Source organism: Topomyia yanbarensis, chromosome 2 (assembly GCF_030247195.1).
Source record: "Topomyia yanbarensis strain Yona2022 chromosome 2, ASM3024719v1, whole genome shotgun sequence".
NCBI lineage: Eukaryota > Metazoa > Arthropoda > Insecta > Diptera > Culicidae > Topomyia > Topomyia yanbarensis.
Genome location: NC_080671.1, coordinates 48368394 through 48377775, shown reverse-complemented (window position 1 = coordinate 48377775; position 9382 = coordinate 48368394). Strand labels below are relative to the sequence as shown.

The window sequence follows — 9382 nt, the reverse complement described above, 5'->3', positions numbered from 1 at the left end:
CATCAACTGTTGGGGATATGGACACAGAAAGGACAAATGTAGACGGCAGCAAAAATGCATAAATTGCGGAGAAATCCACGAAAATGGAAACTGCACAACACAATGTATCAACTGCAAAGGAGATCATGATGCAGCTGACAGAGCGTGCCCGGAAAGAAAGAAACAAGAAGCAATAACGAGAATGATGCTGAAAGATAAAATGTCATATGAGGAAGCCAAACAGAAGCTTCGAAAACAAAACCGATTCGAAGCACTACAGGATCTTGAAGAATTCCCGGAGCTAGAAAAGAGAGGGCAAAACAGGCAACATAGCACACAATACAGAACAGTATGGACACAGTCTAAAGCTCGCACAAAACCAACACAAAATACAAAAACACAACCACAAAGAGAGTACGAGAGAGAAGAAAACCACGAATTTAAAGATAACCCACACAGAGCTAGTGAATGGGAGAGGACAATGACAGATATGCAGAACTGTTGGAAAAATCTAAAAACAATGGCAAGACTAATGAAGCTACAAGCCGACATAAATCTGGAAATGTACAATAAGGAAGCATCAGACATCAACTACGAATTACTGATAATAAAAGTAAGCACAACCCTAATGGAAATAATAAACGATTTCATAGACCCACAGGAACAGACAGCAGACAACACAAATGAGGAAATAGAAGAGAGTGAAACCCAGTTATGAATAGAAACGTTCGAATTTTACAAAACAATATACAATCAATTAGACCAATCGAAACAAGAGAAGAAATTACAATGTTCCTGAAAAGAGAATGTATAGCAATCGCTAGCATACAAGAAATTTGGATGAAGCCAACAAAGAAATACAAAATTAGGGGATATACTTTGGTAACCAAATGTAGAGAGGAAGGCTTTGGCGGTGTAGGATTACTAGTCCGAGAAGATGTTTATTTTGAAAACGTTCAGTTGGGCAATTTCCACCCCTTGGAACTAGTCGCCATCCGAACAAGAAATCTTTCCATCAACTTCACAATCATCTCACTTTACGCGCCACCGGATCAGAAAATAGTAAAAACCGTAGCAGAAAAAATCGGAGAGCTGTTCAAATATTTGGAGAAAGTGGACGGAGAGTTGCTTTTAACAGGCGATTTTAATGCTAGGCACCCGCTGTGGGAGGAAGAGGCAAGACCGTGTGAGAAAGCAAAGACGATCGTACAGGAGCTAGATGCATCGAAACTGATCCTGCTAAATAATGGCCAAACAACCACCATACCCCGAATTAACTGCGCACCCACAGCTATTGACCTGTCATTCGCAACAAGGGAAATCGCAGCACATGCTTCTTGGGAAGTGGTACAAGAAGAGTTCGGCAGCACACATCTCTGCATCATAATCGAATTCACGCTGGAAGCGCCAGTCGTCGTAGGTAAAATCACAAAAATTAACGTAAAGAAAGCAATCGAAAAAATCAATCAAATCCAGCCGCAATGCATAAGCAATCCATCGGATTTGCAAGAGATCTTTGAGGAAAAAATAAGTGAAGCTTCATATACGATAACGAACAAAAAAGCTAACTTTCTAAAAAGATGGTGGAATGTGGAAATACAGCAAGCGTACGACGAAAAACGAAGGAAGCTAAAACTGTTTAACAAAAACAAAACCTTACAAACGCAAATCGAACTACAAAAGGCAAGAGCAATTTTTAAAAGGAAAGTTAGGAGGGAAAAACGCAAGCACGATCGAGACATGAAAGAGAAAATTGACGAATCTACCCCAACAAGACAGATCTGGAATATAATTCGAGGCATTGATACGGCATTAACAGGAAAGAACAGGAAGGCAGAACATTTTCCCCCACATCAATTAGCCAAACAATTTATGGAACAAACATATAAAGCAAAAAACACAGAGCTTGTACTTCCGTCAGGACAATACAAGGCATCAGATGATAATTCAGTCGTAGCTCCACTATCCTTTGAAGAAATCTCGAAAGTTCTCTTCATGAAATAGGACCACTCCTCTCCAGGACCAGACAACATATCGTTCAGATTACTAAAGGGTCTAAAATTAAACATTCTAAGCGAAGTTTGCAATCAATTAGATGAGGTATGGCACACGAAAAACATTCCAGTGAAATGGAGACAAAGCAAACTTATACTCATCCAGAAACCTAACAAAGACCCCATGGATGCATCAGGGAAAAGAGGTATAGCCCTAATGAACGTCTTCTTGAAGACGATCAATACTGTCATAAAAGACCGCCTATATAGCATGTCAGAAGAGAGGCAGTTATTTCCGAAGCTGTCATTTGGATTTAGGAAAAACCACTCAGCAATCAGTTGTGTAAATTATATAGTTAACACAGTTAAAGAAGCCAAAAATAACAAAAAGAGCACCATCGCAATTTTCTTGGACGTGGAACGAGCTTTCGACACAGTGGACTGCCAAAAACTGCTAACCATTCTACAGAACAAAGGAATTCCGAAAGACATAATCGAATGGCTGTTCGAATACCTAAGAAGCAGAGTAATCCAACTGCAAACAACGGAAAGCGAAATACTATCGGTGGAAGCTAACATGGGACTTCCACAGGGATGCCCACTATCTCCGCTTCTATTTAACTTGTACACTGCAGGCTTACATTCCTGCGAGGAAACAGGCGAAGTGCTAACACAATTTGCGGACGATTTTGCGGTGATAGTGACTGCAGATGGCACCGAGGTGGTAGACAAGGCAAATAGGTACCTGGAGAAATTTAGACAAAGCCTACAAGAAATGAATTTATCCATTAACCCCGCGAAATGTGTGGCCATCAATTTCAGTAAAATCGCAGATACCAGTATCAAACTACGCTTACAGAACGAAGATATACAACTGCAAAATACGCATAAACATCTCGGATTTGTCGTCGACCGAGGGATGAACTACAGGAAGCACATAGAAGACATAACAAATAAAAGCAAAAGCAGTCTAAACTTATTAAAAATGATATCGAATAGAAAAAGTCCGGCAAACCCCGAAACCTTGCTCAAAATCGGCAACGCCTTGATTAGATCGAAACTGGAATACGGTTCAATCATCTACGGGACAGCAGCCAAAACAAACCGACGAAAATTAGAAACCATATTGAATGCATACGTAAGAGTGTCCATGCGATACCTAAGGTCAACGCCAGTCAACGTCATGCTAGCTGATAGTGGAGCAATGCCAATGGAAATAAGAGTAGAGTGGCTGGCACTGAAGGAAACGATAAAAAATAAACACGGATTCAACCCCAACCGGAAGTTCATCGATAAAACATTGGAAGAGGAAAAGAACAACGAAACGTATATGACGATATTGGCAGAAAAACACATGGACATACTGTACCAAATGAGGAGCTACAACGAAAACATGAGAACCGAGGGACAAAGAACCAAAAATTGCGAAATCAACGTTAGAACGAATCTACTAACCAATGACGCTAAAAAGGAAAATATATCAGCCGCGAGATGGAAAGCATTAGCTACAGAAACGATAACCAACGACTACCAGGAGTTCAACAAAATATATACAGATGCCTCGAAAAATGCGAACGGAGTAGCGACGGCCGCATTAGATTCACAGGACCAAATAAGTAGAACCAACAAGATAAACGCGAACGTAAGCATCACAAACGCGGAACTTATAGCGATCCGCGATGCCATCCGCATATGCAACGAAAAAAACTACAGTAAAGCAGTCATCATTACAGACTCTAAAAGTGCATGCGAAATGATCAAAAACAGAAATACGGTTTACACAAATCACATAGTTCTAGATATCTTCACATTGATATATCAATCTCAGCAACTCGAAAACCAGATAAGTATCCAATGGGTACCAAGCCACGTAGGTATAATCGGTAACGAAAAAGCCGACATGCTGGCGGTACAAACCACTGCTTACCCGCAAAACAACTTCGAAACACTGACGTTGGGAGACACCTTAAAACTAGCTAAGAAAGAAATCTGGAACAGCTGGGTAAGAGAATACCAAACAGCATCAGAGAGCAAAGGGGTAAAGCACTTCGAATTTGCCAAGGAACCCTGTAAAAAAGTTTGGTTCAAAGAAAACACAATACACAATCTATCGACCGACGAAAAAATAACGCTAAACAGGATCAGATCCAATCACTGCACAACAAAAGATCGGAAATACAATTGGGGCTGGGAGACAAGCAACCAATGTGATACGTGTAACGAAGAGGAAAACATCGAGCACATATTATACGACTGCGTAAAATGGATGATGACCAGATCATATTATAAAGTTTTAGACAGCAAAAAACCTTTGAAAAATATACTGAAGGAAAACAAAACGGATGAATTAAAACAAATCACAAGCTTTCTACATGAAGCAGAAATAAACTTCTGAGTGCACAGACAACCGAACATCGAAAACCAAGAACAAAACGAATGGCGAGATGGACCACTCCAGGTCTAAAGCCAAAGACAGCGATAACAAAAAAAAAAAAAAAAAAAAAGTAAAATTGAAACGTGGATATTTCCTACATTGCTACCGAAGTGATATTTATTATTTTGATTTTCGGAGTTAGAAATCTTGTGTAACGGGTGAGTAAGTTATGAAACTATTTAGATGATGCAATTAGCATGCCAGTCTCAATCCTTTCGATGTAAAATTGCCACATATTGTGATACGTTTGCACTTGCTCAAAGTGAAAGTAATTCGATCTCTGAACCAGTTTTTGTTTTGATTTTCAGACACGCTAGCAATTTTCGGCAAAATGGATACTTCGCTGACTGCCAAGCAAATCCGGAACATGTTTCTGGATTTCTTCAAGGAAAAGGAACATCTGTATGTGCATTCGTCGTCGACGATTCCGTTGGACGATCCAACGCTGCTGTTTGCCAACGCCGGGATGAATCAATTCAAGCCGATTTTTCTGGGAACGGCCGATCCCAACAGCGATATGGCAAAGTGGGTTCGAACTGCTAATACCCAGAAGTGTATTCGTGCCGGCGGCAAGCATAATGATCTGGATGATGTCGGCAAGGATGTTTATCATCATACATTCTTCGAAATGTTAGGCAACTGGTCGTTTGGGGATTACTTCAAGAAGGAAATCTGCACATGGGCCTGGGAACTGTTAACCGATCGGCTAAAGCTTCCAAAAGATCGACTGTACGTAACATACTTTGGAGGTCATCCAGAATCAGGTCTGGAGCCGGATTTGGAGTGTCGCGAAATTTGGTTGAAGTTGGGCGTTAAGGAAGAACATATTCTACCCGGAAGCATGAAGGATAATTTCTGGGAAATGGGAGAAACGGGTCCGTGTGGACCGTGTTCGGAGCTGCATTTTGATCGAATTGGAGATCGCAGTGTTCCGGAACTGGTCAACATGGATGATCCAGATGTTTTAGAAATTTGGAACCTTGTCTTCATTCAATATAATCGCGAGCAGGACGGTTCTCTGAAATTATTGCCTAAGAAACACATCGACTGTGGTCTAGGCTTCGAGCGACTGGTCTCTGTGATCCAAAACAAACGATCGAACTACGATACGGATGTTTTTGTGCCGTTATTTGAAGCTATTCAGCAAGGAACTGGTGCTCCGAGTTATCAAGGGCGAGTCGGTGCAGAAGATGTTGATGGTGTTGATATGGCTTACCGAGTGCTAGCGGATCATGCCCGAACGATAACGATTGCCTTAGCTGATGGTGGTTTTCCTGATAATACTGGTCGCGGCTATGTACTGAGAAGAATTCTTCGTCGCGCCGTTCGTTACGGCACCGAGAAGCTTAATGCCAAACCTGGATTCTTCGCTACTCTCGTTGACACAGTTGTGTCACTTCTGGGGGAAACCTTCCCGGAGGTTAAAAAGGATCCTCAGCATATCAAAAACATAATCAACGAAGAGGAGCAGCAATTCCTTAAAACTCTATCACGTGGTCGTAATCTGTTGAACCGTACCATTGCCAAACTCGGTGATAGTAAGATCATTCCAGGAGATGTCGCATGGCGTCTGTACGACACTTACGGATTCCCGGTCGATCTGACTCTACTGATGGCCGAAGAGAAGAGTATGACCATCGATATGGAGGGCTATGAGAAGGCGAAACATGAGTCGTACATTCTTTCCCAGGGCAAAGAAAAATCGAAATCAGCGACAGTCGATTTAGATGTTCATGCTATTTCGGAGCTGCAGGAGAAAAATGTCCCCACAACGGATGATTCTTTCAAGTATCGCTACAAAGCAGACAGTGTTGACCCGTTGGCAGAGTACCGGTTCGAGTCTTGCAATGGAAAGGTCCTGGCACTTAGATACAATAATGCATTTACCGATGAAGTCCAATCCGGTCAAGAGTGTGCAGTAATATTGGATAAGACTAATTTCTATGCCGAAAGCGGTGGACAAATCTACGATCAGGGTTATTTAGTGAAGGTAATCCATTAATCTGGAAACAAATGCATAATTTCAGAACTGATTATTTTCAGGTCAACGATGAAAACACCGAGTTCAATGTCAATTTAGTGTACAACCGGGGCGGTTACATTCTTCACATTGGTGTAGTGGAAGGGGTGTTGCGTGTTGGGGATGAGATTGCTTGTCACATTGACACGATTCGACGCCAACTGACGATGAAGAACCACTCTGCGACGCATGCTTTGAATCATTCGCTGCTGAAAGTTTTGGGACAGGACACCGATCAACGCGGTTCTTTGGTAGTACCGGAAAAGCTGCGATTTGATTTCACCAACAAATCGGCCATGACTATTGAACAGGTTGCTGAAGCGGAACGACTGACGCGCGATGTAGTTAAAAAGAATGTTCAGGTCTACGCGAAGGAAGCAAATCTCGCTGTAGCCAAGACAATCAATGGTCTGCGATCGGTATTTGATGAGGTATATCCGGATCCGGTGCGTGTTATTTCGTTTGGTGTCCCAGTTGAGGATCTCGAAGCACAGCCAGATGGTGTTGCTGGGTCTGAAACATCGGTGGAATTCTGTGGTGGAACCCATTTGCATCAGTCCGGTCATATTGTGGATTTTGTCATTACGACCGAAGAAGCAATTGCCAAAGGCATTCGTCGGATTGTTGCCTTAACTGGCCCGGAAGCCCTAAAAGCTCTTAAAAAGACGGAATTGTTTGAAAACGATCTGAATGCGCTCAAATCTACCATCGATGCCGATAAAACAGGAAAAGATTCTAAGGAACATGTGAAAAAAATTGTTGAACTAACGGAAGACGTTTCGCAGGCAGTCATTCCATACGTCAAAAAGGACGAAATCCGAAACGTGCTGAAATCGTTGAAGAAAACTTTAGATGACAAGGAACGCGCTGCCAGAGCCGCCGTTTCAATCGAAGTAGTGGAGAAAGCTAAGGAACTATCGCTGGCCAACAAGGATGCCCCGTACTTGGTGCATCGGTTGGAAGCTTTCAACAATACTAAGGCGCTCGATTCCGCTCTGAAGGAGGTTCGCAAAATTAACGCCGATCAGTCGGCTCTGTTCGTTTCGTCCGACCCGGACTCAAAAAAGATCTTCTGTTTAGCATCGGTTCCCAAATCGGCCGTCGAAAAGGGGCTAAAGGCAAACGATTGGATCTCGCACATTTCGCCCAGTCTGGGAGGTAAGGGCGGTGGAAAACCTGAATCGGCACAGGCTTCCGGTGCCAACTACGACAGGGTGGAGGAAATTTTGGAACTTGCTCGCCAGTTTGCTGCTTCCAAACTATCGTAAGGCGGTACAATGTGATCGACTGATGGGGCGAATGTCGATACCGGAAGTGCATTTGACGGATTTTGAATCATTTTATCTTCATTCGGTAGATAAGTTTCGTCACGTTTAAATTATACATCGCTTTTATTCATTTATTCAATTCGGAAGATCAGCTTTGCATTGGAGCTCATTGGAATTCAAATAAAAGCTTGCTTTTAGGTAAATCATTGGTTCAAAAATAGTTATATCACATTCCCATTGCAAAGCAAGTATTTCACAACCTTTTAAATTTCGTCTGTGATCCGAAATTCGGATCTAGTACTTGAGTTTTATTTACTAAACTGGTCGTTGATTCGTTTGTAAATAATTTGCAAGTAAAACATTCTAAATCGTAGGAGGGAGAGAAACTCGATTGTGACTACAAATCCTACACAATATAAAACTGATAAGCAAAACCGGAGCAATCGTTTCAATAAAAGCTATAGTATCCTTGAACTACTCAAATGCAATAACAAGTTTCAACATTGTATGGCTATAACAAGCTACATGGCTAATTGAGCTGAATAATAAACTTTCGCTTCGCAGTCATCAGAGAAATTGCCTACAAAGTTCGCTCTGAATTTAATTACTATATTAACAAGGTACTTGATGACTCAGTTATCGTTTCTGAAGTAGTCTCAATATTGAAATTCCTTCCGCTTACTGGGGACTGGAGCATATTGGGACGTTATTCGCACCTAGGGTACGTGCCACCGTCACCTCACCTGGGTTTGGTGAGAGTAAAAAAAGCGATTACCGTGGTCACTCAGGTGAATAACCACCTAAGGTGACAGAAGTTACTCTGAGTGACGATGGTCACCTTGGGCACTGTGCCTTGAGTTGGTAGAAAGGTTATTAACGACTTAGCTACCAAAAAGTAGAAGACAAGAACAAATATTATTTTGGTTTATTTTTGGGAAGTTTTAGATGACGGAAAATGATGATTGACGCAATTTTGAAATCCAAGATGGCAGCTACTGGTTACCACAACTCTAGAAATTATCATTATGACATCAGTTTTAATTCGTGATGTCCTTTGCTCTAGTTCACTGGATCCATGGCTGTTTGTAGTCAGCCTTTCAGGGCACGAAGACTTCTTTAGTACTGGTAACCTGGTTGACGGACTTTGCTCGCTGTGTACCTCTCCTAATTGTACCTGACGGATGAGTATCGAGAAACATTTTTACTGTATTGTCATCCGTAACTGTTGTAATTCGTGGCTTATACTACATCTGTTTTATATCGGCACACCTCCATAGATTGTTCGCAATACCGAATACAAGTTCCGTTTGAAAACACCAAGAGCGCGTTGGCCTTCTAATGAGCGCTTTGTAAATGATTAATTTTGTGCTGTAGAGTACTTTGTTCGACAGCAGGGTATTTTGAAGCCCTATATAACTATGATTACCTCCCAAAATACGTTTCCGCAATTTCAACGTTCCACGTCGGTAGTCGGGGATTTGTACCTTGCCGTGTATTTTCAACATTTCCTAGGCGGAAGGAAAGGAGAAGGAGGAGGGAGGAAGTAAAATTGGAGGGGTGGGAAAAATTACAGCACAATAACAAACACCAGGTAAGTTAAACTCAGAAGTAGTTCAAATCTACTGCGAGTAAGCCTAGAGCTCTTTTCCACATTGGATAAGAAACTTTAGTATGTCTCTGCGTTTCA

General features: G+C 41.8%; 2 protein-coding genes across 2 annotated transcripts; both read left to right on the top strand.

Annotated features, from left to right (window-relative positions):
- Positions 1-768: 768 nt before the first annotated feature.
- On the top strand, positions 769-4184 carry LOC131679461 (uncharacterized). The gene is made up of 3 exons (XM_058960191.1): positions 769-1395; positions 2443-3975; positions 4113-4184. The coding sequence occupies exons 1-3, from the start codon at positions 769-771 to the stop codon at positions 4182-4184; spliced, it is 2232 nt and encodes a 743-aa protein (XP_058816174.1).
- Positions 4185-4456: 272 nt separating this feature from the next.
- Positions 4457-8178, top strand: LOC131684495 (alanine--tRNA ligase, cytoplasmic). The gene is made up of 3 exons (XM_058967428.1): positions 4457-4565; positions 4716-6397; positions 6451-8178. Exons 2-3 carry the CDS (start codon positions 4739-4741, stop codon positions 7693-7695), a joined length of 2904 nt encoding a protein of 967 aa, XP_058823411.1. The 5' UTR covers positions 4457-4565; positions 4716-4738; the 3' UTR covers positions 7696-8178.
- The last annotated feature ends 1204 nt before the right edge of the window (positions 8179-9382 follow it).

Bases quoted from the DNA above. Each gene is read 5' to 3' on its own strand.
- LOC131679461 (XM_058960191.1), top strand. From the start codon at position 769: ATGTTCCTGAAAAGAGAATGTATAGCAATCGCTAGCATACAAGAAATT. The intron at 1,396-2,442 runs GTAGGTAAAATC...ACCATTCTACAG, and splicing joins CGCTGGAAGCGCCAGTCGTC to AACAAAGGAATTCCGAAAGA. The intron at 3,976-4,112 runs GTAAGAGAATAC...AACGCTAAACAG, and splicing joins AAGAAATCTGGAACAGCTGG to GATCAGATCCAATCACTGCA.
- LOC131684495 (XM_058967428.1), top strand. From the start codon at position 4,739: ATGGATACTTCGCTGACTGCCAAGCAAATCCGGAACATGTTTCTGGAT. The intron at 6,398-6,450 runs GTAATCCATTAA...GATTATTTTCAG, and splicing joins ATCAGGGTTATTTAGTGAAG to GTCAACGATGAAAACACCGA.